A 19,169-nucleotide genomic window follows, 5' to 3' on the forward strand; every position below is an offset into this window, starting at 1 on the left:
AGTTATCAAAACAACCCTCTCCTGGGTAGGGACATTATCCCCATTCTTCAGATGAGGAAACTGAGGCACAAAGAATGTTTCCAAGTTTGTACAGTTACATATAGCAGAGTTGGGATTAAGACCCCGAAAGCTTGACTTCGTAGCCTGCAGTCTTGTCTTAGGTTTCTAAGTTTTAATAAGTTGTGTTTCAAACATTCTGGGAACTGAATTGTAATCACAGTGTTGTAGTAGGAACCCCAACATAAAATCATACCTCATTTCCCTGTTGATCCAGATCTTGCTCTTCCTGTTCCGAACATATAAAAATAAAAATGTCAGCTATAATGTAAAATGAAAATTCCACACCATTAAACCATAAGGAGAAAGAAACAGTGATACAACCAGACTGTCATTTCTGACCCACAGGATAGGGGGCCTCAAGGTTATATTCTTCCTAAGACTCTGAAGTGGATTCGTATATGTGTTTGTGTGTGTCTGTGTTTATTACTTAAGAAAGTAATGTCATTCAAGAGAAGAAGGGTAGTTCTCTGAAGTAGAGGAGGTGGGAACTGAAACTTTCATATAAAGTATATGTTAAAGCAGCAAAAGTTACAAGTACAATTTAAAATGACAACTAAGGTTGATAAGTTTGCCAGGAGAAAAGCAAATGGAGAATTTTGGTCAACAGAACTTTTATTTTTAAATATCTGTTCAACAGTTTTGGATAAATTTTTCCCATATCCCATAAAATATGCTTAATTTTGTTTGCTTAAGAAAAATCTATCTGGAGATAACTGACTGTCTCAGTCTGTTCAGGCTGCTGTAACAAAATACCTTAGCCTGTATAATTTAGAAACAACAGAAATTTTACTTCTTACAGTTCTGAAGGCTGGGAAGTCCAGCATCAAGGCACCAGCAGATTCAATGTCTGATAAGGGCTTGCCTCAAAGATGGTACCTTAGGCTGGGTGTGGTGGCTCATACCTGTAATCCCAGCACTTTGGGAGGCCAAGGTCGGGGGATCCCTTGAGCCCAGGAGTTCGACACCAGCCTGGGCAACATAGGGAGACCTCATCTTAAAAAAAGATGGCACCTTATTGCAGTGTCCTCACATGGCAAAAGGGCACTCATCTCATTCATGACAGAAGAGCCCTCGTGACTTCACTTCCTAAAGGCCCAACCTCTTAATACCATCACACTGGGTATTTAGGTTCTCATATATGAATTATGGGGGGATATTAACATTTAGACCATAGCACCTACTCATGAAAGAACATTAATAATTAACACCTCTAGTGAGTATTTGTGAGTCTAGGATTTACAGAACATAAGAATATTGTACAAATTTTAAAAGCCAAAATGAGTTTTAGTATTACTAAACAACAACTGTTCAGCAGGAAAAAAAAGAAAATAGTAATACAGAATCCCTGTAAGCATTACCTGCACTAAACTGAGCACACAATTATAACTCAAGCTTTACATAAAAAAAATGCTGGTGACAAAGGTAAAAATTTTTTATCTGGCCTCTATTTTAAGCCAGGTTATTAAAAAATAAACAGGCTGGGCATGTGTCTTACGCCTGTAATCCCAACACTTTGGGAGGCCAAGGCAGGCGGATCACCTGAGATCAGGAGTTCAAGACCAGCCTGGCCAACATGGTGAAACCCCATCTCCACTAAAAATACAAAAATTAGCCAGGCGTGATGGTGCATGCTTGTAATCCCAGCTACTCAGAAGGCTGAGGCAGGATAATTGCTTGAATCCGGGAGGTGGAGGTTGCAGTGAGCCGAGATTGTGCCACTGCACTCCAGCCTGGGCAACAGAGCGAGACTGCCTCAAAAAAAAAAAAAAAAAAAAAAAAATTCAAGAAGATGTACATATTCATGTAAGAAGATATACAGAAGGCTGGGCTTGCTGTACTGTTAATAAAACAATTAGGCAATCATCTTAGCTGGAAAAATACGAACTCACTGGTTTTGTAACCAGAGTACTTGGCTCTTAAATGGTGTACTCATTTTCAACATTATGTACGACCATATGGCATAGATTCCTATAGAAAAGCTTAGAGAAAGTGAAAATTTATTTTCTACACATCTTCAAGACAATCCCAATTTTCTCTCTTTTTTTTTTTTTTTGAGATGGAGTCTCGCTCTGTTGCCCAGGCTGGAGTGCAGTGGCGCGATCTCGGCTCACTGCAAGCTCTGCCTCCCAGGTTCACACTATTCTGCCTCAGCCTCCCAAGTAGCTGAGACTACAGGCGCTCACCACCACACCCGGCTAATTTTTTTGTATTTTTTTAGTAGAGACAGGGTTTCACCACGTTAGCCAGCATGGTCTCAATCTCCTGACCTTGTGATCTGCCTGCCTTGGCCTCTCAAAGTGCTGGGATTACAGGCGTGAGCCACCGTGCCAGGCCTCTCTGTCTTAATTTAACTCAGTTCCCATCAGAATCAAAGCCTCTCCGTAAAACTGATTACTTCCTAAAGGCTTGTAACAAAATTATCAGCTATCAGTACTACCATTATCATGCTTAGATAAGATACTGCAATTTTAGTCTTTCAGGTTGTATTTCTGGATGACATTCCATTAAGAATAGGGTTACTCACTTGTCTTGGTTTTAGCACTGAAAGTCCCATGTCCTGGGAACTCCCGGATGGGTAATCACCCTAATTAAGAAGCAGAAGCCCACAAAGTAGCCATACCTTGTCATCATGTGGATCATCTACAGCAAAGTCTTGTAACTCATGAGTTATAACCTCAAGGAACGGAGTTTCTTTCTTAATGTTGTCAGAGACCCTCTGTCCACCTCTAGGTTTCTGGGGCTGTTTCTTCACAGGTTCGTCCTTTGTTTTTCCTTTCTTCCCCTTCTTCCCTTTTTCTTCTTTGTTTGAACCTGCAGACTTTGATTCATAGAGGAAACATAAGTCAGTGTTGTATTTTCAATATTGTGAATATTTTAACAAGAATGTATTGAATGCCTGTCATACGCTAGGCAGTGGGCTAGATGCCCATTTGAAAAGCAAAAGAAAAAATGTTTTTAGATGTTATTTACCCCCAGCAACTTCATGATAAGTTCACGGTCTTCTTCATCCTGGTCTTTGTATTTTTCTTTCATTTTTTTCATTTTACTCTACAAAATCAGAAGATTTTGGTTGGAAATATTCAGCAGCAAAAAAATGTCAACAAATACTTGCAAAGAAATGGTGTTACTTTATATTCTCTGTCAAAAATGCTTACTGAATAAGACACCATTATAATAAACAATATGAAGGCTACAAAGTTGGATAACCGAAGTCCTCATCTTCAAGGAATTTACCATAGGGTGGAGAGAAGATACACAGAGAAGAAAGAAATACATTAACAAAACATAAAGAACTGTGAGGAAGAAATAAAGTAAAACAGTATTGGAAAAGCAAGTCTAAAAAGGAAGAGAACAGTAATAGCAAGTCATCACATTTGGTTTGAGTCAGGGTACACATGGAGGAAGAACAGGAAATAAAGCAGCAAAGCTAGGCTAGGCACTTATTCTAGAGGCTTTCAAGACTCTGTATTTTATTAAATAGACCAATGATTCTTTACCCTGATTACATCCCCAAATCACTCTAGGGGTTTTAAACTATAAACATCTAGGCCCCGCCCTAGAGATTTTTGTCTTGATTAACTGTGTTAACTGGGACCGAAATAACACATTTTGAAAATTGTAAAGACTTCCCTAAACAGGACACAAACACCGTAAAAGACTGATACATCAGACTCAATTAGAATTTAAAAATGCTACTCATCAAAAAAGACTATTAAAAAGTGAAAAACAGCAAGCCCCAAAGTGTGAAAAGCGCTTGCAATACATATATCCGAGAAAGGACTTGTATTCAGGATTGCAGAGAACCCTTATACATCAACTAGAAAGACAGGACAAACCAATTTTTAAAATAGGCACTTCGAAAGAGGATACACAAAAAGGTCCAAAAAACATGAGAAAGTGCTCAATATCATTAGTCATCAGGAACATGAAATAAAAGCCAAATGAGCTATCAGCATATACACACTTAAATGACTGAAAAAAGAAAACAATACCAAGTGTTACTACGGATGGGGGACAACTGGAACTCTCATACACTGCTTGGTGGGAAATTGATACAGGTGCTCTGGAAAACTGATTGACAGGATCTAATAAAGGCAAACAACATGTATGCCACAACCCAGAAAATTCCACTCATATGTATATGAACAGAAATGCATACTTAGGGATCCAAAAGTCATGTGAGGGTCTGGCACGGTGGCTCACACCTGTAATCCCAACACTTTGGGAGGTCTGGGTAGGTGGATCACCTGAGGTCAGGAGTTCAAGACCAGCCTGACCAACATGGTGAAACACCATCTCTACCAAAAATACAAACAAAATTAGCCAGGCGTGGTGGTGCATGCCTGTAATCCCAGCTACTTGGGAGTCTGAGGTAGGAGAATCGCCTGAACCTGGGAGACAGAGGTTGCGGTGAGCCGAGATCATGCTATTGCACTCCAACCTGGGCAACAAGAGTAAAACTCTGTCTCAAAAAACAAAAAAAATGTCAAGTGGGGATATTCTTAGAAAGTGGCAAGCATGAGCCTTCTGGCTGGGCGCAGTGGCTCACGCCTGTAATCCCAGCACTTTGGGTGGCCGAGGCGGGTGGATCACAAGGTCAGGAGATCGAGACCATCCTGGCCAACATAAGTGAAACCCCGTCTGCACTAAAAATACAAAAATTAGCTGGGTGTGGTGGCGTGTGCCTGTAGTGCCAGCTACTCAGGAGGCTGAAGCAGGAGAATCGCTTGAACCCAGGAGGCAGAGGTTGCAGTGAGCTGAGATCACACCACTGTACTCCATCCAGGCTGGCAACACAGTGAGAACCCGTCTCAGAAAAAAAGAAACTGGCAAGCAAGCATGAGCCTTCTGGGATGCTGGAAACATTCCAAGTAAAGTATCTGTATCTGAGTGGTGGTTTCACAGATGTGTGTGCTTATAAAAATTCACTGAGGCCAGGCATGGTGGCTCATGCCTGTAATCCCAGCCCTTTGGGAGGCCGAGGCAGGCAGATCACAAGGTCAAGAGATCCAGACCATCCTGACCAACATGGTGAAACTCTGTCGCTACTAAAAATACAAAAAGTAGCTGGGCATAGTGGTGCACGCCTGTAGTCCCAGCTACTCAGAAGGCTGAGGCAGGAGAATTGCTTGAACCCAGGAGGCGGAGGTTGCAGTGAGCCGAGATCGCGCCACCGCACTCCAGCCTGGGCAACAGAGCGAGACTCCATTTCAAAAAAAAAAAAAAAAAAGTTCACTGAGCCAAAGATTTGTGCATTTTACTACTATGTACACTGTACCTCAAAAAAAAAACTGAGAAAGAATATTGTAACCAATAAACAGGACTGAGGAATGGAAAACCTGATGACAACAGAGTTTCTTAGAAAATACAACTTCGGAAAACCAAGTTCAAAAAAAATCCCGGAAAACCTGAATAAACCTAAAATCATTAAAGAAATTGAAATTAGTTCTTACAAACCTCCTCAAAATAGCCGGGCATGGTGGCACACACCTGTGGTCTCAGCTACTAGGGAAGCTGAGATGGGAGGATTGCTTGAGCCCAGGAGGTCGAGGCTGCAGTGAGCCAAGATTGCAACACTACATCCCAGCCTGGGCAACAAAGTAAGACCCAGTCTAAAAAAAAAAAAAGTCTCCTCACAAAACCCAAAACATTAGGTCTAGTTTTATAAGCAAATGCTATCCAATTTCAAGGAACAATCTCCGTTTTTTGACAGAGTCTTGCTCTGTCACCCAGGCTGGAGTGCAGTGCATGACCTTGGCTCACTGCAACCTCTGCCTCCCAGGCTCAAGCAATTCTCCTGCCTCAGCCTCCAAGAAGCTGGGACCTACAGGTCCCACCACACCGGGCTAATTTTTGTATTTTTAATACAGATGGGGTTTCAGCATGTTAGCCAGGCGGGTCTTGAACTCCTGACCTCAGGTGACCCAACTGCCTCAGCCTCCCAAAGTGCTGGGATTACAGGCATGAGCCACCGTGCCCAGCCACAATCTCCATTTTATACAAAGTTCTAGAGAGCAGAAAAAGAGGGAAAGGTCCTAAACTTATTTTATGAAACTGGTATAATGTAAACACAAAAAACAGGCAGAGACAGTACGAGAAATTAGAAGCCAATTAATAGATTTTTCTCAACTAATATACCATACTGACTGATTAACAGATAAAATAATACAATAGTCTGGGCATGGTGGCTCATGCCTGTTAATTTTAGCACTTTTGGATAACAAGCAGGAGGATAACTTGAGCCTAGGAGTTAGACCAGCCTGGGCAAATAGGAAGAGCCTGTCTCTAAAAATAATAAAAATAAAAATTAGCCAGACATGGTGGCACATGCCTGTGATCCCAGCTGTTTGGGAAGCTGAGGTATTAGGATGGTTTGGGCCCAGGAGATCGAGGCTGCAGTGAGCCATAACCACACCACTGCAGTCCAGCCTGGGCAACAGAGTGATACCCTGTCTCAAAAACAAAAAAACAAACAAAAAGAATGCAATAGACACAGAAAAACCATTCAGTAACATTTAACTCATTGTTATTAAAAATAACTTTCAAAAAGGTGTCCTTCAACAACCCAAAGGAAACATCCCGCAATGATAAAATCTTAGAAACAGTTCCTTTAATGGAATTAACAAAGATATACACGATTACTACTTCTATGAAACATTATATTTTTGCTTTTCAGTCACTGCAAAAAAAACATGGGGAAAATAAAAAGATATTAAGACTAGAAGAAAAGCCATAATTTGCAGACGATATGACTGCCTACAGATGAAGTATTAAAATTAGTAAGTGCTCTATAAGATTGCCCATTACTTGATCAACATGAAAGTTGTCTTCCCATGTACCAGCAAGTAACAGCTAGGAAATGAAAGTTTTAAAAATAGGTAGGGCGCAGTGGCTCACGTCTGTAATCCCAACACTTTGGGAGGCTGAGGCGGGCAGATTGCTCAGTTATAGTTTTATAATTGCACAATTATAGTTTTCCACAGGAAGACTCAAAGTGGTAAAAATGACAATTCCCCAGAAAATAATCTAAAAGTTTAATGTATTTTAATAAACATTCTATCAGGATTTGCCTTGAAACTTAACCTATCTGCAGAATATTTCATTGTAAAAATGCATCATTTATTGTTATTTCACATTGTTGTACACTTAAAGATTAATTGCAGTATTTTTTTTGCTACTACAAATATAAACTTCAACGTCCTCAGTGCGTACCCATAATTTTTTTTAGGATAAATTCCTATAAGAGGAATTGCTGAGTCAAAGGGCAGAAGCACTGTTAAGACTTTTGACTGGAATTCCCATGTTGTACACTCAAACTGACAATGTAGTATCTATTAATTTGATGGGTAAAAAAAATTCCCCAGGTTTACACAGCATTTCTGTCATCACTTTTTTTTTTCCAGATTTGTCATTTGTTTTTTAATTTTACTGGTGGTTCTTTACTTTCTCCACCTGCAATTCACCGTGGTACCGTTTTCACATGGTTACCCATCATTTTGAATATTTCATATCTTCTCAAATGATCTGCAATATTATTTTATCACGTACTAAAATGCTAAATATCAGGTAGTGGTCCTCTGTCTAGATTTTATTCTGTCTCATTTTTTTCTGTCTAGCTATTCCTATGTTAATAACATGCTGTTGTAAAAATTCTAGCATTAAATATTTTACTACCTCATAGGGAAATCCCTCCTTATTTCCTTAGCTATTCTCAAGCATTTACTCCTTTCAAAATAAATTTAGAATTATTTTATCAAGCATTAAAATCTCAATTCTGATTAAAGCCATGTTGAATTTATATATGAGGGGAATTTATATTTTTATTATGTTGAGTCTTCCCTTCCTTATGCACATGTCATTTGCAGCTCACTGGAAAAAAGCATAGGAAAATCTGACCTGTATGGAAGAAGGAAAGATCATAAAACATCTTTATAAAGATGTTATGCCTAGTGTGGTGGCATGCACTTGTGGTCCCAGCTACTTAGGAGGCTGAGGTAGGAGGAATGCGTGAGCCCAGGAGTTCAAAGCTGTAGTATGCTACAAACATGCCTGTAAATAGCCACTACACTCCAGCCTGGGCAACAGAGCAAGACCCTGTCTCTAAAAAAAAAAAAAAAAAAAAAAAATTGAAAAGAAATTTAAATTTTAAAAGGGGTATACTGATAAATTAGCCCATAATCCCCTCATTTTTATACTGCTACAGCTTTTTTTTTTTTTTTTTTGAGACAGGCGAGTCTCGCCATGTCACCCAGGCTGCGGTGCAGTGGCGTGATCTTGGCTCACTGCAACCTCCGCCTCCTAGGTTCAAGCAATTCTTCTGCCTCAGCCTCTCGAGTAGCTGGGACTATAGGCATGTACCACCATGCCTGGCTAATTTTTCTATATTTAGTAGAGATAGGGTTCACCATGTTGGATAGGCTGTTCTTGAACTCCTGGCCTCAAGTGATCCACCTGCCTCAGCCTCCCAAAGTGCTGAGATTACAGGCATGAGCCACTGTGCCTGGCTGCTACAGCATTTTGAAGAGTGTATTATATCATAACCAGACATGGTGGCTAACACACCTCTAGTTACAAGCACTTTGGGAGGGTGAGGCAGGAAGATCACTTGAGCCTGGGAGTTTGAGACCAGCCTAGACAATATAGTTAGACCCCATCGTTACAAAAAATAAAAAAATTTAGCTGAGCTTGGTGGCATGCACCTGTGCAGTCCCAGCTACTTGGAAGACTGAGATGGGAGGATCACTTGAGCCTAGGAGTTAAGGCTACTGCCGTGAGCCCTGACTGCACCACTGCATTCCAGCGTGGGTGACAGAGCAAGACTATCTTGGGGGAGCTGACAGCGGGGGGTGGGGGGGTGGGGAGGTGGGGGCAGGGGCAGTGTGGAAAGAGTATGTTCTATCATAAGTACTTCTTTCTTCACCATCCACCTTTAGCAAAATATCTAAGAACTCTAACCAAAATCTAAAAATTACTGAGCTAAATTCTCAATAAATATCAGCTCTGCTACTTAACTAGCTGGGTGACTTTGGCAAGCCATAATCTCCTATTACTCTTCCAGATAAAATGAGAGCTTCTGTGCAGATGATCTTGAAAGTCTAAAGAACTTCTAATAGTGATCTCTATGTTCCCTAAATGCTGTATCTACTCAACTAATTTTTAGTCAAAGGAAATCACACAGGATTATTTTTTGGCCTACATTTTCTATTTCCCTTCAACTTTAAAAAATTAAAAAGGAACCTCACAAATTAACTGTGAACCATATAGATCATCCTGAAGTTTACCTTTTGTCCTCGTTTCATTGGCTGCACAGCCGCAACATTTTTGCTTGTGTTCTGATGAGTTTCAATGTGTACAGTACTTTCTTTTTCTTTATCCTTTCCCTCTAACGCTTCTAAATCTCCTGAGTCACTTGGAAGTTTTTTCTTTTTCATTTCCCTGAATAAAAAAGACATGAAAACATTTCATTCTTAGAATTTGAAATTCTTAGTGCCCTAAAAAAGTTCCATGGGAAAGGCACATATACAGTATATAAATGGTCATGGCTTCTGCTTCACTTGATAATCACCAAGTTAGAAAATACAAAGATGCTCAAAATCATCATGTGGGAAAAAGATGAAAGTTTTTCATCTCTCATGGATTTATCTTTCTTTCCATCATCCAAGCTCAACATATTGTCACCCCTGACTCATCCTTACTCACTAGGCACATTTTGCCCCTGATCACCTTGATGGCCAGGCACTGGGATTTGTAGTCTTTGTACCAACATAGCATTGGCAGGTCTTAGGCATTCAATAAAACATCTGTTGACTGGTTGGTTGACTAAATGGATTAAAAAATACACAGGTTAAGAAGGAAGGGTAAATTTTATTACTGTGGTATTCTTCTTTCTGTTCCCAATGCCAACGTCTTAGTTCAGATCCTCATTACATCCCACCCAGACTTCCTCCAGAGTCTACATACTCTGAATTTTTTTTTTTTTTAAACGGAGTTTGTGCCACCACACCCAGTTAACTTTGTATTTTTAGTAGATATGGGGTTTCACCATGTTGGTCAGGCTGGTCTCAAACTTCTGACCTCAGGTGATCTATTCGCCTTGGCCTCCCAAAGTGCTGGGATTATAGGCGTGAGCCACCACATCCGGCCATTAACTTCTATATTAATCTTCCTTAATCATTTGCCTATGTCACATTCTCTTTGTATCACTTTAAAGGGTATAGTCCAAAATCCTTAGCTTTTAAGTACTCCACTTTTAGTCCAAATTTACTTCTCCAATCATATTATCTACCATTTAATACACAAACTTTCTCTTCCTTCCAACTCAGTCTATTTATCATTTCCCCAAAGCACTATGCATATTACCCCAAAGAAGCACTCCCCTTTGTTAATGCTAATTCTCCTTGGAGTCTCCCTCCTTCATTTACTTAACTGCTAACATATCTTTCAAGGTATACTTCTGATGTTATTTCCCCCAAACATCTGAACTCACAGCAATCTCTTACTCTTGAACTACTTTATCACTTTCAGACACTATTTACATATTTATGACTACTTCCTGAATCCAGGACTCAAAAGTTTCTTGAAGGCATGAGCTTTATACTTTACCTCTTTGTATACTCAGTAAGTATCTAGCACAGGGCTATGTGCTCAGAATTCTCTGTACTTGTTCAATGATTATGTTTCTCAAATGAAAAGGCTTTATTGTCCATTCTGTTCTAGGGCCTCTTCCTGGAGTGCTTTAGTTTGCTTAGTCTTTCCCACCCTACAGTAGTTGTTCCCTTCCCTTCCGCCCTTCCCTTGCTTCTACTTGCTTCCTGAGACCTGCTATTTAAAAAAAAAAAAAAAAAATCGGCCAGGCGCGGTGGCTCACACCTGTAATCCAGCACTTTGGGAGGCCAAGGCGGGTGGATCGCGAGGTCAGAAGATCGAGACAATCCTGGCTAACACGGTGAAACCCCATCTCTACTAAAAATACAAAAACAAAATTAGCCGGGCGTGGTGGTGGGTGCCTGTAGTCCCAGCTACTCGGGAGGCTAAGGCAGGAGAATAGCATGAATCTGGGAGGCAGAGCTTGCAGTGAGCCGAGATCGCAGCCACTGCACTCCAGCCTGGGCCACAGAGCGAGACTCCGTCTCAAAAAAAACAAAAAACAAAAAATCAACTATTCTGCCTTACATAAAACTTTCCTAATTTCAGGTATTCATATTTATTCCTGACAATATCACCCTAGAACTAGTCTATGTAATACACTGAAATCATTATTGTACATGTTTATGTAATAAAAGGTCTTATTAGAGCTAGTCCTCAAATAACATCATTTCATTCAACATCATTGTGTTATAACTTTGATGAGAACAAAATTGATTCCTGGCCACGGCTACCATCTGTGCAGAGTTTACATGTTCTCCCCATGTCTGTGTGGGTTTTCACCAGGTACTCAGGTTTTCTCTCACATCCCAAAATGCGCATGTCAGGTTAACTGGTGTGTGTAAATTATCCCAGCATGAATGAGTGTAGGTATGTGTGCCCTGCAACAGAATGACATCCTGTTCTAGGTTGGTTCTGGCCTTTTGCCCTGACCTGCCAGGATAGGCTCTAGCCACCAATGACCCTTAACTGGAATAAGCGGTTGAAAAACGAATGAATGAATGAATGAATGAATGAATGACTTAATAAAAATGACTGTCAAAAATTCCTAAACTATAGTCATACAAATGTATAACAATCAACAATGTAGTATGAAAGTGTTTAATGAATGTGCCACATTTTTCTTTTTGAACCTCATGGTAGTAGGAGGTACTCTATAATTTTCACTTTGCAAATAGTCCTTGATTTAACCCACTACCACTACAACTGCCATCACTCATTGATTTACCAAAAATTGGGTAAATAATTATCTTGCTCGCTTTCATTCATCTTCCTTAAATATACGTACAGTTTACATTTATTTTAACGTTTAATATTAGAAGAGTTTTCAGTCTTTATTTAGAAGCTTGGTGATGGTTTTGTGACCAAAAATATGCCAGAGGAACTTAACTCTTGTTTATATCAATTAGCCCATGGCAAAACTGGTTTCATTACACACTGTTTCCCTTAAGTCCAAGTTTCCAAGAACCTATTGAAAATGTTAAGTGGGCCAGGCGCGGTGGCTTATGCCTATAATCCCAGCACTTTGGGAGGCCAAAGCGGGTGATCATGAGGTCAGAAGATCGAGACCATCCTGGCTAACACAGTGAAACCCCGTCTCTACTAAAAATACAAAAAATTAGCCGGGCATGGTGGTGGGCGACTCTAGTCCCAGCTACTCGGGAGGCTGAGGCAGCAGAACGGCGTGAACCCGGGAGGTGGGGCTTGCAGTGAGCCGAGATCATGCCACTGCACTCCAGCCTGGGCGACAGAGCGAGACTCCATCTCAAAAAAAAAGAAAATGTTAAGTGAAGGCCGGGCACAATGGCTCATGTCTGTAATCCCAGCACTTTGGGCAGCCAAGGTGGGAGGATCACTTGAGCCCAGGGGTTTAAGACCAGCCTGGGTAACATGATGAAACCCTGTCTCTACAAAAAATATAAAAATTTTTGTAGTGGCACACGCCTGTAGTCCCAGCTACTCAGGAGGCTGAAGCAGGAGACTGCCTGAGCCTGGGAGTTTGAGGCTGCAGTGAGCCATGACTGCGCCATAGCACTCTAGCCTGGGCAACAAAGCGAGACCCTGTTTCAAAAAAAAAAAAAAAAAAAAAAAAAAAGAAAATGTTAAGTGAGGACTTACTCTACTAGGTCTATTTCATTGATTATAGTTACAGATTAGGGCCCTTAAACAGAAAAATGTATTAGAGCTTAATATTAAAAACTAAACATTTGTGCTAAATCTTGGTAAATTTAATGAAGGAAGTCTTTAAACAGCTAAGTAATCTGTGGTAGCTGAGCTATCAATTAAAAAAAAAGAAAAACATGCTTTTTAGTTAATTAACACAGATGTGTTTACCTTCTTTCCTTGGCTGACAAATGTCTCCGGCTCTGTGATTTACTGTCACTCTATTAAAACAAAAAAACAGGCAAATGCAAATATCACTATTAACTTTTTTGAAAAGTAGAAAATTATTCACTGAGAATAGGATGTTCTTCATAAAACTGAAAATAGCTTACAGAATTAGAAGATTCCTCTTTTGAAGCCAATTTCTGGATGGACCTATGAAAATAAACACAAGGGAGTCTCTACTGGCCTGTAAAAGACATGCATTTACAAAGTCCCAAAACATTCCCATATCATACTCTTAAGTACTGGCAATCCAACAAATTTTCAAATTTGGTGAAGTGAGAAAAACATACAACCAAATTGCTCCTCTCTCCACACTTCCATATACATTTTTAAATAGGTGACGTGTATTGAAAACTTACTGCGTGTCAGGCACTGCCAGATGGTATACACACATGAAACCTTCACCAAATCCCTATGAAAGGGATACCATTCTGTTTTCACCAAGAAGGAAACTGAAGCTTAAGCACAAAGTAATTTTCCCAAGGACACACCCTAAGACCCAATACTGGTCTGTCTGACTCCTAGACTGTTCTGAATTACCCCTAAGTTAATTATGCATTTATAACTATGGACTATTCACCTGATGATCTGCAAAACATTATATAGATTAAAACACATTTCTTTGATGGAATTGTCTTTGTTATGTTTTTAGCATTTATAACCATTTACTTGTTTCTATTTGGATCTAGTTTGGCCACTCTATATGCACTGTATTTTTCTACCCTGGTCCTGGGAATTTCTTTGCAGAGAGACCCAATCAAATGTTGAAAAAGTATTAAGACAATGGAGTGTAAAAGTACTGATGTCAATCTTGGTATTATCTTTGTAAGGATTACCTCATCATCATTCTCAGCTTACACAATAATATGTAAAATTTTATTTTTTAATTACCTTTGGGGTTGAAGGTGAGACAAGTCAATGGTAGTATCAGGATAATTTAATGTCTCTTCCCCTTCATCCTTCATTTCACCAACAGAATCCTGATCTTTTCTAACCTCTTCATATTCTCCTTCATCTTCAGAGCTTTCTTCCTGAATGAGCTCCTCATTTAGTTCATCTCTGCCACTCTGAAGAGTGATATCCTCTTGGTCAACCTGAGTCATGAGTTCTACTTCCACAGGAGTTTCATGTTCTTCTTTATCCTCATCACTGCTAGTGTCACCTCCATCTGTAGAATTATCATAAGGAAAGTCAGTGTGGGACTACCAACCAAGCCAGGTGATTTCCTAAAAATGTCATAAAAATATTCCAGTTTCTCCCATATTTCTCCAAAAAATCAACAGAAAAGTGCCTGATCATTCCCAAAGGGTACTCTTAGACAAAAGAATAAACTGTATCATGAATAGGTTGAACTAAATGATCTCCAAGATCCTTTACCACAATAAATTTCTTGGACATTGCTATCCTTTCAACAATGAAAACCACAACTCTGCCTTAGTTGGGTATTTCCAAAAACCAAGACAGCAAAATTAGTTGCATAACTTTTGCTGCTTTTATTATAATTTGCACATAAAAACTTAAATACGTATTATATAACGCCCACATAGCAGGTGCTCATTCTTCTGCAAAAGGAACACTGTCTAATAGTAGTAACAGGGTCTACCGCCTCACCTGTAAAATGAGATGCCACCACTCATCTGACAAGGATGGTTGTGAGAATAGAAAATAATGTAAATAGGCCAGGTGCAGTGGCTCATGCCTGTAATCCTAGCACTCTGAGAGGCCGAGGTGGGTGGATCACAAGGTCAGGAGTACAAGACCAGCCTGGCCAAGATGGTGAAACCCCGTCTCTACTAAAAATACAAAAATTAGCCAGGCGTGGTGGCAGGCGCCTGTAATCCTAGCTACTCGGGAGGCTGAGGCAGAAGAATTGCTAGAACCTGGGCGGCAGAGGTTGCAGTGAGCCGAGATTGTGCCACTGCACTCCAGCCTGGCGACAGACTGAGACTCCCTCTCGGGGGGAAAAAAAAAAAAGAAAAGAATGTAAATAAGGCACTTTATACAGTCCCAGGGAAATGGTGAGCCTCAATCAACAAAATCTTGCAGCACAACAGTAATAGTAAATGAAACAATGCAATATTACCTGTAAAGAGGAATGACATTAGCAGAGAGAATAACTACAAAAGTAGTTTAGTGGGAATATTTTTCCTAGTTTCCTCAGGTAGGCAGGTGAATTTATTCCAGCAACTATAATTGCTCTCTACTTGAAACAAATATTTTATTAAATCAAGCCAAATTTTCATATGAGAAACTGCACTTTATAAATTCATCTATCACTTGTAATTCCTAAACCCAAAACTAAATGCTAATGCACATTTACCTGAGTCTACCTTTGTTAAGCACATTTATGCATTACCCATTAAATACTGAAGTCTCACTATATAAACATACATTAAAGTATGTTAGTATGGATCCAATTAAATACTTTTTTTTTTTTTTTTTGAGACAGGGTCTCATTCTGTGGCCCAGGCTGGAGTGCAGTGGCAGTGGCGTGATCTAGGCTCACTGTAACCTCTGCCTCCCAGGTTCAAGCAATCCTCCTACCTCAGCCTCTTCAGTAGCTGGGACTATAGGCGCTCACAACGCCTGGGTGATTTTTTTGGTAGAGATGGGGTTTTGCCATGTTGCCCAGGCTGGTCTCAAACTCCTGAGCTCTAGCAATCCACCTGCCTCGGACTCCCAAAAGTGCTGGGATTACAGACATGAGCCACAATGCCCGGCCTGATAAATATTTTTAAATTCACTAGAATAAGTATATTTAGCATTTCCAAAAAAAAATTCAGTAAAACAGCACGTACTTTGGGTTTTCGGGGTTTTTTTGAAATTTAGATTATCCCAAAGAGACATGATCTTCTAAGGATTTAGAAGCAAAACTAGGTAACAAAAAACATCACAAGCTAATTTCTTAAAATCTATAAACTACCTAATTGTTCCATTTCTTCTGATATGAGTTCACTTGTACAACTTGCCAGTGTCTCCATGTCTTCATCCTGTACTCTGACTTTTCGTTCACCCTGATGTCTCCAAACACAAGACTCATCTACCTAAAGAAACAGTTATTTTTCAGTGATGGAGCTTCAGATAAGACTAATGAAAATCAGGAAAAAAACAAATAAATAACCAAGAAGCTGAAGAGTACCTTAAAAAGGAAGCTAAACCCCATCATTAGGTATGAGGGAGGAAGAAAATTCTTTTTTCCTACAAAAGATAACATACATTAATGCTTTAAAAATCAGTTTTCTCCATTTTTTGCTTGTAAAACAAAAAAAAATTAGTGTCAGATGACACTAATGGTCATATCCATTTTGTCTTTTACTATGTCAAGAATAACATTTCCCATTTATAGAACTGGGCAGTATGTATAGGAACAGTTATTAAGAAGTAAAAAATATACACACTTGCTCTGATATTCTGGGTCAGTCAGACCCTGAATATTCTATTTTCAGAAATAAGTTCAGGCTATACTTTCTTACCCTTATAACTAAACTATGTGAAAGTGCACTGCCCTCAATAAAAATATACATGAAGAAGATATGACAAACACTAAACTTGTCACACCAAGGCAAAAATTTCTTTACTTCATAGCAGACTTCATATAGGAAATCCGAGTAATTTGTTTTTGTTCTAAGAGTATTTGTAAACTGTCTCAAACCTGTCTCCATAATCCATTGACAAGTCTAGTGATATTTTTCCTGTCAAGACATTACCTCTTATCATGAAGCTTCCTGTTGTCAAATATTCTCCAGTTGGTGCTGTTTTAGATACCTGAAGAACACAATAATACATTATATTCTTATTTTAAAAAATACTCTAGTTTTCTTTTTCCACTTGAGGAGAAAGTAAAGTCAGAGTCAAGTAAGCCACACTGTCTTCTGAAAAGTTTATAATTTCGTACAAATTCTCAATACTAAAGGGAAAGATACCCCTTTAATGACAGATAAGCCTTAGGAAGTAACAAAGAAAAAAACAAAGAATCCACTATATCAATAATTTTCTTTCTTTTTTTTTTTTTTTGAGATGAAGTCTCACTCTGTTGCCCAAGCTGAAGTGCAGTGGCACAATCTCGGCTCACTGCAACCTCCACCTCCTTGGTTGAAGCGATTCTCCTGCCTCAGCCTCCTGAGTAGCTGGGACTACAGGCACGCACCACCATGCCCAGCTGATTTTTGTATTTTTAGTAAGGACGGGGTTTCACTATGTTGGCCAGGCTGGTCTTGAACTCCTAACCTCATGATCCGCCTGCCTCAGCCTCCCAAAGTGCTGGGATTACAAGTGTGAGCCACCACGCCCGGCAATAATTTTCAAATGCCATGGACGACAGACAGAACTGGTCCACTCATCTCTTCCAGCATGAGATGTAATGAGAAAACTAAGGATAGGCTAATGAGCTTATCATAAAGCTATGTTTACTAAAATAAAGCTCTATTTATTAAATAAAATCCTTGTCTAAGATACTGTTTTTGATAATAAAGTTTTGCCTTTTTTTTTTTTTTTTTGAGACAGAGTCTCACACTGTCACCCAGGCTGGAGTGCAGTGGCCTGATCTTGGCTCACTGCAATCTCCACCTCCCAGGTTCCAGAGATTCTCCTGCCTCAGCCTCCCAAGTACCTGGGATTACAGGTGCGCACCACCACGCCCGGCTAATTTTTGTATTTTTTAGTAGAGACGGGGTTTCACCATATTGGCCAGGCTGGCCTTAAACTCCTGACTTCATGATCTGCCCACCTTGGCCTTCCAAAGTGCTGGGATTACAGGCATGAGGCAAAAGTAACCTTTGTCTATATGAAATAGCAGATTTTTAAAAATATATCCTATTTTGGCAAAACAGAAAGTGAGTAAACTTATCCCATAATTTAAAAAAATTTTGGGGCCAGGTACGGTGGCTCACACCTGTAATCCCAGCACTCTGGGAGGCCGAGGCAGGTGGATCGTGAGGTCAGGAGTTCAAGACCAGCCTGGCTAAGATGGTGAAACCCTGTCTCTACTAAAATTAGCCAGGCGTGGTGGTGGGTGCCTATAATCCCAGCTACTTGGGAGGCTGAAGCAGAGAATTGCTTGAACCCAGGAGGCAGAGGTTGCAGTGAGCCGAGATCGCGCCATTGCATTCTAGCCTGGGTGACAGAGCAACATTCCATCTCATAAAAAAAAAAAATTTATACATCTGTGAAACCCCCAAATCTTGAGAGTATCTTTATTAGTCATAGTTATTAAAATAGCAAGGGGCCAAGTGTGCTAGCTCATGCCTGTAATCCCAGCATTTTGGGAGGCGGAAGCAGGAGGATCACTTGAGGCCAGGAGTTTGAGACCGGCCTGGCCAACATGGCAAAACCCCATCTCTACAAAAATAGAAAAAGTAGCCAGGTATGGTGGGACACTCCTGTAGTCCCAGCTACTCAGGAGGCAGAGGCAGGAGAATCGCTTGAACCCAGGAGGCGGAGGCTGCAGTGAGCTAAGATTGCACCACTACACTCCAGCCTGGACAACAGAGCAAGACTCCATCTCAAAACGAACAAACAAACACAAAAAACCAGCAAGGGATTAAAAACACTAAATTTCATTCTAAAAAATTTCTTAATGAAAGAATTAAAACCACTTTTATAACAGCACTGAGGTAGCAATTTATAATCCCCCATATGACCATATCACAGCACAGCATATAATATAAAAAGATATAAAAATGAAACTAAATCTAAGGGAGTATAATGAAACTGAATTCTTTTTATCCTACTGTACAGCTTTAGGAACTTATAAAAGTAAATCATCATCAATTATAATTCTCAAAAGTATGATAAGAAATCAATAGCAATGTGAGGTCAAATATAGAATGAAGTATCACCAAACTCAACAGCACTGGCCAGGCACCATGGCTCACGCCTGTAATCTCAGCATTTTGGGAGGCTGAGGCAAGAGGACCACTTAAGGTCAGGAATTTGAGACCAGCTTGGCCAACATGGTGAAACCTCATCTCTATAAAGAAAAAAAAAATGCAAAAAAAACCCCAACAACATCATTAACCACAAAGAAGGGCAATTAATAAAAACAAGTGAATTTAAAAAACAAACAAACAGGATATGCC

At 39.9% G+C, this 19,169-nt stretch overlaps 1 protein-coding gene and 1 long non-coding RNA gene across 4 annotated transcripts in view; one reads left to right on the forward strand and one right to left on the reverse strand.

Annotated features, from left to right (window-relative positions):
* The window catches only part of NEMF (nuclear export mediator factor), a 70,815-nt gene that overhangs the window by 4,446 nt on the left and 47,200 nt on the right, over nt 1-19,169 (reverse strand). For all 3 annotated transcript variants that reach the window (XM_003831741.5, XM_003831740.5, XM_063596196.1), the window contains 10 exons: nt 16,800-16,857; nt 16,232-16,290; nt 16,016-16,136; nt 13,984-14,260; nt 13,200-13,242; nt 13,039-13,088; nt 9,342-9,495; nt 3,031-3,108; nt 2,681-2,878; nt 254-286 (listed from right to left, as the gene is read on the reverse strand). In XM_003831741.5, coding sequence (XP_003831789.1) covers nt 254-286; nt 2,681-2,878; nt 3,031-3,108; nt 9,342-9,495; nt 13,039-13,088; nt 13,200-13,242; nt 13,984-14,260; nt 16,016-16,136; nt 16,232-16,290; nt 16,800-16,857 — 1,071 coding nt within the window. The remainder of the gene's footprint in view (nt 1-253; nt 287-2,680; nt 2,879-3,030; nt 3,109-9,341; nt 9,496-13,038; nt 13,089-13,199; nt 13,243-13,983; nt 14,261-16,015; nt 16,137-16,231; nt 16,291-16,799; nt 16,858-19,169) is intronic.
* LOC134728955 (uncharacterized) overlaps nt 3,112-19,169 on the forward strand; it is a 28,053-nt gene continuing 11,995 nt past the window's right edge. The window contains exon 1 of the long non-coding RNA XR_010109801.1: nt 3,112-6,839. This is a non-coding gene — a long non-coding RNA (uncharacterized LOC134728955). The remainder of the gene's footprint in view (nt 6,840-19,169) is intronic.

Source organism: Pan paniscus, chromosome 15 (genome assembly GCF_029289425.2).
Source record: "Pan paniscus chromosome 15, NHGRI_mPanPan1-v2.0_pri, whole genome shotgun sequence".
NCBI classification, from domain to species: Eukaryota; Metazoa; Chordata; class Mammalia; order Primates; family Hominidae; genus Pan; species Pan paniscus.